The sequence below is a fragment of the Dama dama genome, chromosome 31 (assembly GCF_033118175.1).
Source record: "Dama dama isolate Ldn47 chromosome 31, ASM3311817v1, whole genome shotgun sequence".
NCBI classification, from domain to species: Eukaryota; Metazoa; Chordata; class Mammalia; order Artiodactyla; family Cervidae; genus Dama; species Dama dama.
Genome location: NC_083711.1, coordinates 49,406,186 through 49,425,222, shown reverse-complemented (window position 1 = coordinate 49,425,222; position 19,037 = coordinate 49,406,186). Strand labels below are relative to the sequence as shown.

Here is a 19,037-nt window from a genome sequence, read left to right as displayed (position 1 = left end):
ATTGTATATGTGTAGAGAGTGAAACGGACAAGGCAATGGCACCCCACTCCAGTACGCTTGCCTGGAAAATCCCGTGGACAGAGGAGCCTGGTAGGCTGCAGTCCACGGGGTCGCTAGGAGTCGGACACGACTGAGTGACTTCACTTTCACTTTTCACTTTCATGCATTGGAGAAGGAAATGGCAACCCACTCCAGTGTTCTTGCCTGGAGAATCCCAGGGACGGGGAGCCTGGTGGGCTGCCGTCTATGGGGTCGCACAGGGTCGGACACGACTGACAGCATGTGACTTAGCAGCAGCAGCAGCAGAGAGTGAAAGGTGAAGGAGAGACTCACCTCCTATTGTTCACATTACTCAGAATCACAGAGATGATCATTAAGAAAGTGTCAAAAAAGTAGAAGTAGTGGACCAATAGGCCAGTTTTATTTATTAAAAAAAAAAAGTCCTATAGATCGTGACTGTGTATAACTTTGATTTTAAAATAAAGAACAAACGCTTTCAGGAATACTCAGCAAGCACAGGGTAAAGCTCGAGGACGGGGCCTTCATTGTTGCCCCGTGGCGAAGACTCCACACGCCCAGTGCAGGGGGCCAGGCACAGCCCCTGGTGGGGGAACTGGATCTCACATGCTGAAGCAAAGACTGAAAGTCCTGTCTGTCACAGCTAAGACCCAGCGCAGCCAGATAGATGAAAAATAAAAAACAAACACAATATAAAAATAAAAGCAAACAAGCCCCAAGGACTGACACAGTTTTGTCCTCCTACTTTTTCAAGCCCCTGTCGTTGCTCCACCTCACAACTGTTCGTATTCATATGATAGTGTGCTTCCTCTTGTCTGTATCTTCCCATTCCTTCAAGACCCAGCCTCAGTGCTGAGGCTTTTTCTTACTGTGACTACTCCCCCTTCTTACTTATTTCACCTGTTTACATAGAAATCCTTCTTCTGTGGTTAGACTATAAACCCCTGCAGAGTAGAGACTGGATCTGTCCCTCTTATCTGTATAATCTGGTACCTGGTATACTGTGTCTCTTATATAGTTTATGTGTTTATGTAATTGTAACAGACAAATGGCAAGTTGAAATATGAGTTGCGTTTCACTTAACATTTGTAATGAAAATACATTGAGGCAGAACTTACTTTTTCTTTTAGTTGTGTAAGAAACAGTTTCAGTACAGTGCCTCCTTGCGAGCACACCTTATTCGACATACCAGGAAAGATGCACCTACTTCGTCCGCTTCCCATTCTGCATCGAATGAGGCATCAGGGGCATCGTCTGAGAAGGGCAGAACCAAACGAGAGTTTATATGTTCCATATGTGGAAGGACATTGCCTAAATTATATTCTCTTCGAATACATATGTTAAAGCACACGGGTGTAAAACCACATGCATGCCAGGTAAAATCATTATATTTATTTTGTTATTTAAAGATGACTGGAATATAACTGACAGTAAGACTGGTTGAATCTGGAGCCACATTACTTTGTAAAATATCCCATAAAGTCCATAACTTTTCCAGTTTGTTGCCTAGGTCAAGGGTGATTCCCATTTTTGCTCTTTAATTTGTTGTCTGAAGTTGTAGTTTGAAATAAATCTATTTAGAGTGTTCAGGAGACTTGATGGAATTCAGAGTGGTACTGGGTGAGAATAACCAGCTTCTAAATCATCCCTTCATGTTCGGCAGGGCCAGCCTGGCTTGGGAAGGAACCTATGACTTAAATCTTAGCAGAAATTCTGCCTAAACTGTGTCCTTCTCCAAAGCTGAAGACTAAATGTCAGAATGTGATTGCTGGTTCAGAATCCTGTGATAAGCCAGCTTTGGGCTATTTGAAACAGTGAAAAGTCTCTAGCAGCACCTGTAGCCTTGCTTATAAGGATGACCCACTATTTTTATTGATAGTTTTGGAACCAATAAGATTTTTAATGTTTTTCTCTCTTGTTTTTTTAAGCTTTGTATCATATGAAAAAAGAATGTCAGAGAATAGAATAAACCCTTATGTACCCTTTACCCAGCTTTAGTAGTTATCAAGACATGGTCATTTGTGAGTTTTTTTTTTTTTTTTAATTAAAAATCTTTTATTGAAATATAGTTGATTTATAATTTTGTGTTAGTTCTCGACATCCAGCAGTTACTCAGCTGTGTATCCGTCCTTCTTTAGACTCCTCTCTCCTGTAGGTCGTTAGAGGATCCTGTATCCGTTCTTTTTTAGACTCCTCTCTCCTGTAGGTTGTTAGAGGACCCCTAGGGCAGGCCGTTGGTTATTGTGGCTGGTTGTTTTTATGTGCTATCACTCACTCCCGTCCTACCCCTTCCCTTCAGTTACTTTGAAGCCACGTCGTAAGCATCATTGTATTCATATATTTAAAAATTCAGTGTTCATCGGACCTCTGGTCTTCTTCTGTAGCACTACTCAAGATGTGTGGTCCACAGAAGATAAGTAAAAAAATGGAGAGCAAGCATGCAGAAACTGTCATGGCAATTTGACGACGTTTGACATCTTTGTTGTGTTTAACAAAAATCCCTAATAGATTGAGACAAGAAAAATAAAACTGGTACTTCATCATAGAGATTCTGAGAAGCACTGTTTTAGTTGGTATAGATGTGAATGAGTATATTGTTTTTAACTAAGAACATGTCTCTTTTAATGTGTATTGTTTGCCAGTTTCAGAAAAGACAGTGTGAGGGTTTTTTGGTACTGTTTTGAGTTCTTCCACAGATTACATGCTTATAAGAAAAATAGAAGTATTTTTTAAGTACAGAATGAGGAGATAATCAGCGAGCTTAAAATCTTAGGCCCTTTTTTCAACTTAAATGTTGTCATTTTGTTTATAATTTAAGGTTTTAATTTAAAATTGCATACTAGCTTCTCTAACTTCATTCTTCAGAAGCAGCCCTTAACTCTTTTTTTCTCTTTTACTCATGTAAATACCCATGCTCCTTTAGGTCTGTGGAAAGACTTTTATCTACAAACATGGTCTAAAATTACATCAGAGTCTCCATCAATCACAAAAGCAGTTCCAATGTGAACTGTGTGTGAAGTCATTTGTTACCAAAAGGAGTCTTCAAGAACATATGAGTATTCACACAGGTAATGAGAAATTTATGTTGACATAGTTACACGTTATATACCGTTAGCTTACCTGATGTATTGATTATGCTGTAAGACTGTATATGTGCAGTTTTTTTAATTAATGAGAGTAAAGCTTAAAAGTTGTTCTTACATCTAGTTTTAGAACTATCTTATTTGTATAAAAGTTTTTAAAACTTTTTTTAAAATTAGTGCACGTGTCTGCTTCATGTCAATGTATGGCTAAATCCACCACAATATTGTAAAGTAATTATCCTCCAATTACAAGAAATTAATTTTTAAAAAAGTTAAGCAATAAGCTGTCAACAAGTATGTGGTTTATAATTTTATTAGAATTTTTAGTCCACATATACTTATTTTCACATGTTTAAAGCAGTTACATAGAAGTGGCTGATGAAGGGTAGATAATCTGGTGTAGAACTTGTATACAACTCCACTGTTCCAGATGACCATGCAAGCCTCCCAAATTCTTTGGGCAGTCATGGCCTCACTAGTACTGTATTGAGAGGAAATAGGGTATTTGACGTAGTTTGTAATTCTTCGAAGGTGGGACCTAAAGTCATAGCTTCTGTGTTCACTTGATGAAGTAGCTTCTGAAGTATGGCACGAAGCACTGTTGGACGAGCACTTGATTGCTGGATCTGTGACGTGCTTTTCCATTTTTATAGGAGAGTCCAAGTACCTTTGCTCAGTTTGTGGAAAGTCTTTTCATAGAGGCTCTGGGCTTAGCAAGCACCTAAAGAAACACCAACCAAAGCCTGAGGTTCGAGGCTATCATTGTACTCAGTAAGTATTTAGTATGTGACCCATTCAGTTAATTTGTGTTCTTGGTTCATTTGAAAGCTGTTTCAAAGGAAAACGTTTGAGGTGGCTGAAGTTGCTTAGATACAGTTTGATACAGCATCGCTGTTGATAATGTGTCACTTTCAAAGTTCAGCTGTACTTGAACTCTGCTAAGGCAGTGGGCCTTGAATATTCGTATGTAATTATATAAACACACACACACATATATGTACATCTGAGGTGATGGATGTGTTAGTTAACAGATGGTAGGAACCCTTTCACGATGTACGCGTGTGTGTGTACACACATCATGTTTTACATTTTAAATACCTTACAGTTTTGTCAGTTACACCTCAGCAAAACTGAAAAAAGAAGAGAATAGTTGAATCTAGTAGTAAACTATTACTTTACTTTTTAAAAAAAACTACTATTTACTCTTGATTTTAATCAGTTTACCTTTGTCTAGGTGTTCCTATTTATTTATTTAGCAGTTTTATTTACATTATAAATCTCATACCATACGAATCATTCATTTTAAATGACTTAAAGAAATTCTTCAAATGTGCGACCTAGGGGTAGGGACTGTAGGGACGAAGGGTTCCTTGGTGCCAGGCAGAGATTCTGTATAGGCAGTTCTTCTGAAGTACTGGACTCGTTGCTCATTTCTCTTTTTCTTCAGACTCCTTTCCTCTCCCTCTTTTTCCAGAACCTCCTGAGATCCCTTTTATAAAGTTCATGTAACGTAACATTTATCAGGTTACGGTGTTCAGTTCAGTGGCTGTCAGTATGTTGAGTGTTGTGCAAGCGTCACCACTGATTCCAGAACGCCTGCAGTGCTCAGCCAGGCAGTTTACAACCCTGCCTTGGTCTTCTCTTTCTGTTTGTGCAGAGTCAACCATTGGTGAGAGCGCGGAGCATTTTCAGGTCTTTTCTGCACACGTGCCAGCCCTGGGCAAATAATTTGGACTTCTAGATGCCTGGGAATATGTGAGAGTTCTTCAAAAGTCTTATTTCCTGAAGTATCTCATTCTCCAGCCTTCCCTCCCAACTGCCATTCCTTGCCCCAGCAGCTGTGGCTAATACGTTTACCTTTAAATGTTTCCAACCGATGCCTCCTCTCTACTCTCCCCACCATCCCCAAGTCCTCAGCCCTGGAGGAATTTGGCTAAATAAAAGCAAGCACTTTGAGAGGTACCAGATAGTTCAAAACAACTACAGTTAGGTTTAAGTCCCCCTGATACTGTGAACCCACAGCAAGAATGAATTCTGTGTCTCCTGCGCTGAGGAGCCAAGGGATGGGGTCAGGATGAGTTGAAATGCACAAAGCTCTTTTATCAGGATTCAACAATTTTTTTCTTAATTAAATAATTACCTGGTTGCTGTAAACTTTTAATCAGTTTTCAGAGCTCCAGTAAAATTGCTTCTGACTGTTTTTACCACTTTGTCTACTGATTTTGTGGAAGGTTGGGCTTTTGGAGTTACCAACTCTGCCCATATTTGCTGATGTCACTCTCTGATCAGTCTATTTTTATTTTTTACAGATTTTTTGATGTGGACCATTTTTAAAGCCTTTTTTGAATTTGTTTCAGTATTGCTTCTATTTTATGTTTTGGTTTTTTGGCCCTGAGGCATGTGGGATCTTAGCTCCCTGACCAGGAATCAAACCCGCAACCCCCTGCCTTGGAAGGGGAGGTCTTAACACTAGACCGCAGGGAAGTCCCCTTACTCAGTCTTATTTTAAAAGAAAGTGGTTTATTATGCATACCTTTATAGCTGCAAATGTAGGAAAACCCAGTTTAAACTGGCTTGAATGAACTAGGAGTCTGAATGGTTTAATGTAAATTGATTTCAGATTCATTAGCACTTGATGTCTGTGAGGCTCCATGTGGACAAGACGGTGGCAATGGTTTCAGCCTCACATCCCCTCAACTCCCAGATTGTCAAGCTGCATTTCTCCTGTTCCTATAGAAGCCCTGAGGTCACTCCCATTGACTCTGGCTAAGTCCTTTGGTTTTCTGGGGATCGGTCATTTCTCCTGTTCCTATAAAAGCCCTGAGGTCACTCCCATTGACTCTGGCTAAGTCCTTTGGTTTTCTGGGCATCAGTCATTTCTCCTGTTCCTATAGAAGCCCTGAGGTCACTCCCATTGACTCTGGCTAAGTCCTTTGGTTTTCTGGGGATCGGTCATTTCTCCTGTTCCTATAAAAGCCCTGAGGTCACTCCCATTGACTCTGGCTAAGTCCTTTGGTTTTCTGGGCATCAGTCATTTCTCCTGTTCCTATAGAAGCCCTGAGGTCACTCCCATTGACTCTGGCTAAGTCCTTTGGTTTTCTGGGCATCAGTCATTTCTCCTGTTCCTATAAAAGCCCTGAGGTCACTTCCATTGACTCTGGCTCAGTCCTTTGGTTTTCTGGGCATCGGTCACAGTGGCTGAGAGGATGCTGTGCGCTGATTGACCTGTACCTCAGTCAGTTGCCCCATCCTTAGGGCAGGGGTAACTCCTACCCCAGCAGATGGACAGAATGGGAGAGGGTGAAAAGGGGTGTAAAAGGGGGAGATCCCAAGGAGTTGAGAAGATGGAAGATAATCACCTTTATGATGACCTTTGGGAGCTTTGCAGGATTCTTTCTAAAATGTTTCTAGTACTTTGGAACTAAAAGAACTTAACACACTCCAGCCTTCATGCAAGATTGCAATACTAAGATTTTATTTTGTTTTGTTTTAAATTGGGATCATCTTGTAGAGTTCTAGAAACCCAGGAATATACGGAGTTCTTGGAAACTTCTTTTAAAAGAATAAGATGATCCATTTGGGTGAATGGACTTTGTTATTGCAGATGTGAGAAGAGTTTCTTTGAAGCCAGAGACCTTCGCCAGCACATGAACAAACATCTGGGTGTGAAGCCATTCCAGTGCCAATTTTGTGATAAGTGCTATAGTTGGAAGAAAGACTGGTATTCCCATGTGAAATCTCATTCTGTCACTGAGCCGTACAGGTGGGTAAATTTGGGGTGAATCTGAGCTTAATTGAGATATATATGTACTTGGATTAATTGTTAGTCCATTGGTATGGTTCTGGTGTTTAGGAAAAGATAATTTGTGTTTTTCCTCTATTTTAGGTGTAATATATGTGGCAAAGAATTTTACGAAAAAGCATTGTTCAGAAGGCATGTAAAGAAAGCTACCCATGGAAAAAAAGGACGAGCAAAGCAAAACCTGGAACGGGTGTGTGAACAATGTGGAAGAAAATTCACTCAGCTGAGAGAGTATAGAAGACACATGAACAACCATGGAGGTAACTATACTTCACGTAGTTTAATAGACAGACCTTTAAATCGAATAAAAACCAGTCCAGTAGTGGTTCTTCCTTCTCCATTCCTCTTGTCTGTTATCTTATCTTCCTTAATGAGAGATTAATCCCATATTATGGAACATTTATTCAAATAATAGCAGTGATTGTCAATCTGACTACCTAATTGTTGTGTAGATAGACAGATTCCTTTCTTAGTGAGCTTAACATTCTGTATCAATATTTTTATGCTGGAATGGATTACTCGAAGCTTCTGTTTTTTATCCCTAGGATTACAGGATTGCTGTGAAGGTGTAAGGAAATTCTGAGTGAAATTTTGAGTGAGACAGTGAAATTGTCTCAGAGTAACTTCTATCCATAGGAACATCTTTAGAAAGGTTATATCCAGAATCTGCTTTATTCTAGGGGAAACCGTTTGGCCCTAACTCAAAGATGGCCATAGTCAAGATAATAAGGCTTATGGGCTAGTGTACTTAAAAGCATTATTTATCAGGCAGCTGTAATAAATTTTGGTACTTGGACCTCACCACACACACACACATGCCTCTCTTTTCCTTTTTTTTTCCCCCCTTTTACTAGGAGTTAAGCCATTTGAGTGCTTAACATGTGGAGTTGCTTGGGCTGATGCCCGATCCCTGAAACGCCACGTCAGAACACATACAGGCGAACGGCCTTACGTCTGTCCTGTGTGTAGTGAAGCCTACATAGATGCTAGAACACTCCGTAAACACATGACTAAATTCCACAGGGACTATGTGCCTTGCAAGATCATGCTGGAAAAAGATACCCTTCAGTTTCACAACCAGGGAACTCAAGTGGAGCATGCTGTTAGCATCTTAACGGCAGACATGCAGGAACAAGAGAACAGTGGTCCTCAAGAACTTGAAACTGTGGTAGTGACAGGAGAAGCCATGGACGCTCTTGAAGCTGTTGCAGCGACTGAGGAGTGTCCATCGGTGTCTACGCTCTCTGACCAAAGTATTATGCAAGTGGTTAATTATGTGTTGGCACAGCAGCAAGGACAGAAGCTCTCTGAAGTCGCAGAAGCTATTCAGACTGTTGAAGTAGAGGTGGCACATATTTCAGAAACAGAATGAATGTAGTAATAGAGATAAAAAGAAGTGACGTCTCATGTATATTGAACTCACAGAACGTTTGTTTACAATACTGTGTGACTATCTGCCTGGAGTTTGTATGTCCAGGTTCTGGGCTGTTTGGTGGTGTTTTAACATATAACGATTTGTCTAGCTAATGGTTCTGTAGAAAAGTCCATTTACTGTAAACAAATTGAAAACAAATCTATTTGGTGGCAGTGGATTATCATGGTATACTTTTTATGAATTAATGTTTAAAAAGAACTGTACTAAATTCAAAACCGTACAGTTTTATTTGCATTTTGACTTGATTATATATACTTTGAATTTAAAAGGCTGTACTAATTGGCTCTTCTCTTTTATTCTCAAAATATAGAGGTTCTGTGATTTCATTGGCCCTGTTTATGGATTAAAAATTCTAATATAAAACATTTTAGTAGGATGCATAGGTATATTACATTTTTTTAAATGCTTCACATCTGTGGTTCTTGACTTACTATTTATTTTATCCCTTTATAAAGTCAGGGATTCTTCATTCTATTGTAAAGCACTTAATGAGTTACATGTTGTAATCAAGTTTGCACAGTGTACTTAATCTGTATGGGGAAACCTTAAATGAATAGCTAATTTTTCAAATGCAATTCAAATGCATGAAATGCCTATTAAGCCTTACTATGCTAACCTTCAAGGCAAGTAAATTGACCATGAGCAAAGAACACTGTTAATAATCTCTGTTGATGGGAAATTTCTCCTTGATAACAAGAAAATAAATGGGGGAAAAAAGGTTAAAACTAGGTTTGGTTGTTTGCAGCTTTTGTATCATGTTTAATTGTTCAATTTTGTTAAAAAACTGCAGTTTAGAAATAGGATAACAATATAGATATCTACAGCAGTCCTGTGGATACCATATGATTGTCAAGTAATTTCGGAATATTGAAAATTCTTCAGTTCAACCCTCATTATAGTATACTACGTAAAGGAATTGATTATGGCCCACCAAATTGTTAAAAGTAAATTCTTTTTAAAAGTTGCCTGAAAAATTAATTTGTGTGTTTGATTTTTAAATTGCCACCTCTGTAAGCTATCTAATTTTCTCATTTTTCAAAATAACCATGGAGAGATATCACATTTCTCTCCTGGGAAACTACCACTCAAGTTATAATTGTTAAAATTAAACTTCTAAGTATTAGAATAAGCTAATATAAGGTATAAAATTAAGATATAAGCAAATCACATGTAAATCATTCCTAAAGCACAAGAAAAGAATGTGCCTTGATGTATATATATTATTAAAATGTTTATTCCGGTTTAAGTGGCTTAAAAGAAAAATAAATGTGATGCCATGCGTGTGCTGTACCTGCATATGTAATATTTGCATTTGCACATTTCCCATTGTTTCGGTGGCTGTGTGGCTGACTTTCAATTTTAAGTGGATTGACATACAGTCTACAGCTTTATAATGGCTGCTTGTTTAATCATATGTTTCAGTTAGTGAAAATGTATTTCAATCTAAAATTTGGAATTGTCTTTATGTTCCATTGTCACCACTGTTATTAGATTTAATTAATTGGGTAAGACCATTAATGTATGTCATAAATATGTAAATAAAAGATGTTGAATCTTGTTTAAAGCAAAAGCTTTGAAGTTAAACTTGTCACTATTTTCAGCTCATAAATCAGTTGCTGTTATTTATTATTAAGTTAATCCATTTTTAAAGAGGAGGGGAATTGAACACATTAAAAATAACCCCTGAGGGAACACATAATACTATTATGACTTATTATTACACTTAAACATAATCTTACAACAAAATCAAAAGTAGTACAATTAACTACCATGTTTGGATAATTTAAGTGTGTTTAGAGAATTACATAAATTTCATGCAGAAGTAAGTATTAAGATTCCAAAGATTCAGTTTTATATTTCCATGGAGAAACTGCTGTTTATAATAATTCCTTTCTAAAAGCACACATTGTTGCTTTCTGACAACACGTTGTTGTCAGATCGGGTGTCCCCTGATTAAATCTTCTTAGTGCTGTTTTATTAAATGCCGGTGGCTTTCTACGTAATTTCACAGTTACCTAAACTGCTGGATCTAGTCCAGACCTTCGGTGTCTCTTTTTCTTTTTTAATAGCTGTGGTGTAAACTGTACATGATGCTGTTGTCTGAAGTTCTGAAGTGAATACTGCTGTTTATTGGATTTCTCCAGAATGTTATAAATGTTAAGAGTACAGTTGTTTAGTCGCTGAGACTCTGTGATCCCATGGTCTGTAGCCCCCGAGGCTCCTCTGTCCATGGGATTTCCCAGGCAAGAATACTGGAGTGGGTTGTCATTTCCTTCTCCAGGGGATCTTCCTGACCCAGAAACTGAACCCACATCTCCTGCACTGGCAGGCAGATTCTTTAACACTGAGCCTTCTTGACTCGGCTTAATTTGCTGCCTCTTTTCAGTTTACCACCATTCAGGTAAGGCCTGCTGACTTATTATCTTTTCTAATATACGTACTTAAAGCTGTAAGTTTCTTCTAAACTCAGCTTTCATGGTGTTCCACACATTGGGATATGGTATTCCTTCACTGTTACTTGATTTAAAGTATTTTCTAATTTTCATTATAATTTATTCTTTCACACATTTTACTTCTAAACATAGAGGGTTTTGGGGGTTATCTTTTTGTTAGTGATCTCTAAAATAATTTTACTGTGATTAAAAACATTCTGCGCCAGTCCAGGTTGGATGCATGAGACAAGTGCTCCGGCCTGGTGCACTGGGAAGACCCAGAGGGATCGGGTAGAGAGGGAGGTGGGAGGGGGGATCGGGATGGGGAATACATGTAAATCCATGGCTGATTCATGTCAATGTGTGGCAAAAACCACTACAATATTGTAATTAGCTTCCAACTAATAAAAATAAAGGGGAAAAAAAAGGTTAAAAAAAAAAACACATTTTTTATTCTTTAACATTTGATGAGAGTTATTTTTTATGGATAAGCAGTGGTCAATTTTTGTAAATGTTTCATGAGAACTAAATTTTCTGCAGTGTGGAGACATTGTTTTAATGTCAATTAAATGATTATTTTTGTTCAAATATCCTGTACCCCTATTCTTTTTTTTCCCTTCTCGTTTGTTGGTTCTGTCAGTTAGAAAAATACCTCTACCTGTATGAATGTAGATTTGCCTATTTCTCCTCCTTTTAATAATTCTGGCAATTTTTGCTTCATGTATCTTGAAGCTGTTATTAGTTGTCTAATACAGAACTGTTTTCCTGGTGAGTTAGACCTTGTATCATTATGAAAGGATAAAATGAAGAGCCTTTGGTAATGCTCCTGGCTTTACGTCTGCTTTGACTGAAATTAAAATAGCTACAGGGGCTTCCTGGTGATCCGGGGGTTAAGAGTCCACCTTACATTTCAGGGGACTTGGGCTCCATCTTTGGTTGGGGAGCTAAGACCACATATGCAGCAGTTACTAAGCTCACATACTGCAGCGGGAGATCCTGCATGCCACAACCAAGGCCTGACACAACCAAATGAGTATTTTTAAAATAGTAAAATAGCTACATCAGGATTTTTGGGGGGTATTCATGGGGTACATTCTACCATGCTTACTGCTGTCAGCCTGCTCATAACCTGGTATGTGAGGTATGTCTCTCATGCATAGTATATGATTGGCTTTTTTTGGCTGTGCGGCATGTAATATCTTAACTCCCTGACCAGGGACTGAACTCGGGCCCCCTCCAGTGGAAACATGGAGGCTGAGCCACTGGACCACTAGAAAATTTCCTATGGTTGTCTTGGAAAAAAAAGTCCAGGCTGCCATATCTTTGTCTTTTCATAAGAATACTAGTTCAGTTAGAAAGTGCTCAGTCATTCAGTCATGTCTGACTCTTTGCAACCCGTGGACTGTAGCCTGCCTCTGTCCATGGAATTCTCCAAAAAGAATACTAGAGTGGGTAGCCATTCTTGTCTGCGGGGGAATCTTCCCGACCCAGGGATCAAACCCTGGTCTCCTGCATTGCAGGCAGACTCTTTGCCATCTGAGCCTCCAGGAAAGCCAACTAGAAAACGTGACGTGGAGCAGGAAATGGTAACCTTCTCCAGTATTCTTGCCTGGAAAATTACATGGCTGGGCGAGCCTGGTGGGCCAGTCAAGGGGGTTGCAAAAAGGCCAGACATGACTTAGGGACTTAACCCACACACAGGCAATGTATAACATACAATTTTTACTGCTGTGTAAAGCAAATAAAGATCTTTCTCAAAATTTAAACAAAAAAAATTACATGTTTGCATATGAATCCACCACTTGGGTTTGCTTTGTTTTCATTCCTTGCTGGAAGTTCTTGGCAGTGTCTTCTACTCCACAGGCATCCATTTCGTGAGCTGTAGGCAGTGTAAGTTCAGATACATATCAACACTTCCCAACAGATGTGAAAACCGGTGAGAGGCATATGGTTCATTAACTCCCACACCAGTGGTGATTACTGTTTTACAGTTAGGCCTTATGTTGACCCCATTTCCCCTTGAAAACCCTCTGTGGATTTTCCTAAATCCTAACTGAAGGTTTTTCTTAAACTTTAAAAGTTATCCTGCGTGTGTGTGTGTGTGTGTGTGTGTGTGTGTGTGTGTGTGTGTGTGTGTGTGTGTGTGTGTGGATTTTTTTCTCTTTAGCATCTACTACCTAGATCCCAGATCCCTGGTCATCTAGGATGCTTCCGTCAGTGATTCAGCCAATGAATTCTTTAGCAATGTCTCTGGTCCATTACTTCTATTAACATCACTACTAATTACTGATAACATATTTTAGTGTGGATGTATGCTCAGTCATGTCCGACTCTTTGCAACCCCAAGGACTATAGCCCACCAGGCTCCTCTCTCCATGGGAGAGTGTTCCAAGCAGGAATACTGGAGTGGGTTGCCATTTTCTACTCCAGGGGATCTTCCTGACCCAGGGATCAAACCCACATCTCTTTGATCTCCTGCATTGGCAAGTGGATTCTTTACCACTTCACCACCTGGGAAACCCTGTTAGCATAGTACTCTTAAGATTTTACAAACCCACACGTGCAGTGTATTACCAATATCTTGGCTTCCCAGCTTTCACGCTTGCCCTGTTTTTCTCTTACACACATTACTTCCAGATTAATACCTGAAATTGCTCTTAATCGTGCACCTTCCTTGCTTTCTAATGGCTCTATGCCCACAGCAAGGAAGTCATAAGTTATAATGGGAGTGTGTAATGTGACGAGATGGCTGTTACCAGAACCCTCCTCCCCTGCAGCGTGAGGGCACTGCCAGCGCCCCTTAAGAGACGGCACAGAACGGCAGCTCCTGTGTGTTTGGCAGGGTGGCACGGGGTATCTTAAGTTCCCCCAGGAGGGATGGAGCCCACACATCCTGCATTGTAAGTGCAGAATCTTAGCCACTGAGCCACCAGGGAAGCCCCATGCCCGCTGCTTCAGTTCCTCCTACTGGAGAAAGCAAGGCCTGTAGTCAAATGTATGCTTAAGATTCCCAGTTGTCTTCCTTGGAGCATCATAGTTGATGCCTACTGTAGCAATCCCACTCCTGGGCATACACACTGAGGAAACCAGATCTGAAAGAGACACGTGCACCCCAATGTTCATCGCAGCACTGTTTATAATAGCCAGGACATGGAAGCAACCTAGATGCCCATCAGCAGACGAATGGATAAGGAAGCTGTGGTACATACACACCATGGAATATTACTCAGCCGTTAAAAAGAATTCATTTGAATCAGTTCTAATGAGATGGATGATGGGGCTTCCTTGGTGGCCCAGTGGTTGAGAATCTGCCTTGCAATGCAGAGGATACGGGTTCGATCCCTGGTCTGGGAAGATCCCACGTGCTACGGAGCAACTTAGCCCGGGTGCCACAACTACTAAGCCCAAGTGCCTTAGAGCCCGTGCTCCACGAGAGAAGCCACTCCAGTGAGACACCCTTGCACGGCAACTAGAGAGTAGCCCCCACTCATCATAACCAGAGAAAGCCCTCTCGCAGCAAGGAAGCCCAGCGCAACCAAAAATAATAAATAAATAAATAATTCACATGTCCTATTAAAAAAAAAAAAAAATCTAATGAGATGGATGAAACTGGAAGCCCATTATACAGAGTGAAGTAAGCCAGAAAAAGACCAATACAGTATACTAATGCATATGTATGGAATTTAAAAAGATGGTAACGATAACCCTATATGCAAAATAGATAGACACAGATGTACAGAACAGACCTTTAGACTGTGGGAAAAGGTGAGGGTGGGATGTTCTGAGAGAACAGCATTGAAACAAGTATACTATCAAGGGTGAAACAGATCACCAGTCCAGGTTGGATGCATGAGACAAGTGCTCGGGGCTGCTGCACTGGGAAGACCCAGAGGGATTGGGTAGAGAGGGAGGTGGGAGGGGGGATCGGGATGGGGAACCTGTGTAAATCCATGACTGATTCATGTCAATGTATGGCAAAAACCACTACAATATTGTAATTAGCCTCCAACTAATAAAAATAAATGGGAAAAAACAAATCAACTGGTAAAGTGACACTATCTTCTCAGAGTGACCCTTTGAGAATGTAACTACATTTAAATGATGCTTTGGGAAATTTGCTGGTATGGTAATGCATATAACTGTTCACACATAGATTAATATTCTCTCACAGCAAATATATTTGGGGGTTTTTATATTGAACTTAGTATTATTAGGTTTATGGTTAAGTGACATACCTTGTCAATCTATAAGTCAAATGACTGCTCACATTTTGGTTTTTTTAACTATTTCTTTTCAAGAGCAGTTTTAGGTTCATAGCAAAACTAAGTGGAAAAGTAGACATGCCTCATATAACCGTATTCCCACATACACACGTTTTCATTCTCAATTGCATCTTCAGTTAGATTTGCTTTAATAATTTGCAAATACTTTACCTAATTAGCATCAATACTTGCATTCTTTCCATATTATTTCCTTTGCAGTACTTGGTACAAAAGTGGTGGTGTTGAGTCGCTCAGTTGTGTCGGACTCTGCGACCCCACATGCTGCAGCACGCCAGGCTTCCCTGTCGTTCACAGTCTTCTGGATGTCCACCAGCTCCGGACGTCCAAACTCACGTCCGTGTCAGTGATGCTACCAACTTACCCTGTCGCCCCCTTCTCCTCCTGCCTTCAGTCTTCCCAGCCAGCATCAGTGTTTCTTCTAGTGACTCAGCTCTTTGCATCAGGTGACCAAAGTATTGGAGCTTCAGCTTCAGTCCTTCCAGTGAATATTTGGGACTGATCTCCTTGCAGTCCAAGGGACTCTCAAGAGTCTTCTGCAACACCACAGTTCAAAAGCATCAATTCTTAGATGCTCAGCCTTTATAGCCCAACTGTTACATCCATACATGACTATTGGAAAAACTATAGCTTTGACTAGATGGGCATTTGTCGGTGAAGTAATCCTCTGCTTTTTAATATGCTGTCTAGGTTTGTCATAGCTTTTCTTCCAAGGTGGTGGTGGTGGTGTAGTCACTTAGTCGTGTCCGACTCTTGTGACCCCATGGACTGTAGCCTACCAGGCTCCTCTGTCTGTGGGATTTTCCAATCATGCCATTTCCTTCTCCAGGGGATCTTCCTGACTCAGGAATCGAACCCAGGTCTCCTGCATCGCAGGCAGATTCTTTTACCTACTGAGCTACGAGGGAAGGAGCATCTTTTAATTTTATGGCTGCAGTCACCATCTGCAATGATTTTGGAACCCAAGAAAATAAAATCTGTTTCCATTGTTTTCCCATATATTTGCCATGAAGTGATGGGATCTGATGCCATGATCTTAGTTGTCTGAATGTTGATACAATGTTTCTTTTTATTAAAATCAGGGCATAATAATTATATATTCTTGAAGTATTATTTAGGAACTTTATTTTCAGTCATGGTTACATGAGTAAATTCATAGTTGCTACTGATTTAACCATTTCACATCAACTAAGATTAGTCAGGGAATTCTAAAAGCAGTTATATATATAATAGATATATAATTTAATGTAAATCTTTATCTGAATATAATTTAGATATTATATATTTATATATATATAATAAAAGCAGGAATAAAATAAGTAACTTCAGGTGTATAACTATCATGAGATCAGGACAATACTGGATTCTGAGTGAAATTCATCTTTGGTGTATTTGGATGATATCAATCAGTGATAAAGATACACCAGAGTTCAGACTTAGTGTAAAGCTATAGTTGTCATCCTTGATACTCTACATAGTACACAACTTTTTTTTTCCTAAATATTAAGCAATGTGAACTCAGCATATACGAAAGATAAGACACTCCCAAAGAGGACTTATACTTAGAAGAAAACAAAGTTTAGAACAGAACATCTACATTAAAAAAGTACAAGATGTGAATGACTTCTATGTCCACGTGCAATAATTAAGTAGGTGTTTTTTGTGATGCAGCCCAAGGCTTTTGGTCTGAAAAAGTTCTCACATCCCTGAGGCCCAAGCATGACAGCTAATTTACCTGATTTACAGAGATACCGCTATTCCCCACTCAGTTCTCCAGTTATCAAAGTAATGTGGAATAAATGTGGAGAACTTGTAAAGTATAGAGAAATGAAGTAAAATGTAAATGATGAAAACCAATTATTACTAACAATGGATTCTTGTAGGGGTAAAGGGCTACGTATCACCAAGGGGCTTCCCACGCAGAAGTTCAATCATGAGTTTCCAAAACGTGTCTTCACTGTGGTGACGGGAAGCTTGGTAGGTTGCTCTTCCCTGAAGCTAGAAGCTGTCGTCTCCTCAGAGGTCTGAGTTTCAGCCTCTGGGCCCCTCTTCTGAGATGTCTCTCCCTTATTCCCTTAGCCTTGTGGGTGGTTAGTTTCTCTCTGCAGTTGCTACTTCTACTACTACCCCTGAGAATTCTCATGTGAACAATTCTTTATATTAGTTTTCCCTCGCTGATAAAATGCTGAAGAAGCTTTCAGCAAAATTCAACACCTACTTCTGATAAAAGCTCTTAGGAGAGCTGGGAATTTATGGGGATTTCCTTGGCGGTCCAGTTGCTAAAATTCCATGCTCCCAATGCAGGGAGTCTAGGTTCTATCCCTGGCCAGGGAACTAGATCCCAACGCTGCAACCAAGAGTTCACACGCTGCAACTAAAGACCGAACATCCGGCATGTTGCAGCTGAGACCTGGCACAGCCAAATATTTTATTTTTAAAAAATCAGGAATTTATTTATTTTTTTAAACATGATGTTTACCTTGGTCCTAAAGTCAGGGGTTTATTTAAAACACTGGAGACATTCCTCTGAGAATAAAACAAGGATATCCATTTATTCTACTACTATTCAATATTGTATTAGAGGTATTAAGGAATACAATTAGACAAGAAAAATAAGCACAAAAATTGATAAAGTCATCTCTCTTTGCAGGTGATATTATGGTACACCTAGGAAATTCTTGAGAATCAATGATAAAACCCTGAAGAATTTAAAACCTATATGAGAAAAAATTTAACACCCCAAAAATACAAAAGCAGACTATTTCTAATTAGGATGGCTTAATATCATAAAGATATAACTAAAATTAGATCTTGATCTCACAAATGCTCAAGAATATACTCCAAGTGGATGAGGAATCTTTAAATTTTAAAATGAAACAATACATTTTAAAATAAAGCACTACAAAAATAACAGTGAATGCATCTTTGACCTCAGTATGGAGAAAGGCTTTCTAACTACTAACAAAATCGAAAAACAATAAGCAAAGTTCACTATATATTAAAAAAAGGAAGCTTTCGGTATTACAAAGAACTCCATAATCAAAGCCAGAGGCAACTAATAATTGGGATAGAATATATAGTTAAAAAATGACAGATTCTTAAAATTTGAGAAAAGACCAAAAACCCAATAATAAAATGGAATGAAATAGGCTATTCATAAAAAGATACTCAAACTTCCCCTAAACCCTATGAAAAGATATTCAATCTCACTCATAGCTGGAGAGATGCAAATTAAAATTACTCTAGCATCCCATTTTAAAAAACCTATCAGAGATGGTAAAAATTCAAAAAGCATGGCAAACACGTTGTGCCGGCAAGGCTGTGGGAAGAGGCACTCATACATTTCTGGTGGGGAAGCAAACCGGTACAATCCTTCAGGAGAATTCGACAATATCTAATAAGAATAGATACGCACTTATATTTTGACCCAGTATCCTACTTCTGGGAGTTTACCTGAAGGAAGATACATCCCAATTAAAAAAAAAACACGTGTACAGGTTATTCAGCTACAGCACTGTAATGGCAAAACATTGGAAATGACCTAAATGCCCATACAAGCAAGAATAATTGCACTGACTATGGTATATTCCCACAGTGTAGTATTATTATGCAGCCTTTAAAAAATTTTTTTGAGAAAGATCTCCATGAACTGGCATAGTTTCCAGGATATACTATAAAGGGGGGGGGGGGGGGAGGGGGGCAGGGGAGGATAAGAGTAACTATATTACATTTCATGTAAGAAATAAGGAGCTATAATAAACACCCATCTATTCATTTATTCAAAAGGAAACAAAGGATAAACCAAAAACCAAAGATAGATTACTTATAGGGGATAGGTGCAGACAGGACAGAAAGGATAGGAGGAAGAGAATGAGGAAGAATAGGGAGTGACAATGTTTGTACAGTTTCAACTTTTAGACCTATGCTAGTATTTCAAAGAACAAAACATTAACAAGGAATGAGCAGGAATTCATCATGAAAGACAAA

The 19,037-nt window shown here is 39.3% G+C and overlaps 1 protein-coding gene across 1 annotated transcript in view; it reads left to right on the top strand.

The window, feature by feature from the left end:
* ZBTB11 (zinc finger and BTB domain containing 11) overlaps positions 1–9,908 on the top strand; it is a 28,356-nt gene extending 18,448 nt beyond the window's left edge. Inside the window, exons 6-11 of the mRNA XM_061134185.1 lie at positions 1,149–1,394; positions 2,942–3,086; positions 3,755–3,872; positions 6,706–6,864; positions 6,988–7,163; positions 7,758–9,908. Of these exons, the coding sequence (XP_060990168.1) occupies positions 1,149–1,394; positions 2,942–3,086; positions 3,755–3,872; positions 6,706–6,864; positions 6,988–7,163; positions 7,758–8,275 (1,362 nt within the window). The 3' untranslated portion in view covers positions 8,276–9,908. The remainder of the gene's footprint in view (positions 1–1,148; positions 1,395–2,941; positions 3,087–3,754; positions 3,873–6,705; positions 6,865–6,987; positions 7,164–7,757) is intronic.
* The last annotated feature ends 9,129 nt before the right edge of the window (positions 9,909–19,037 follow it).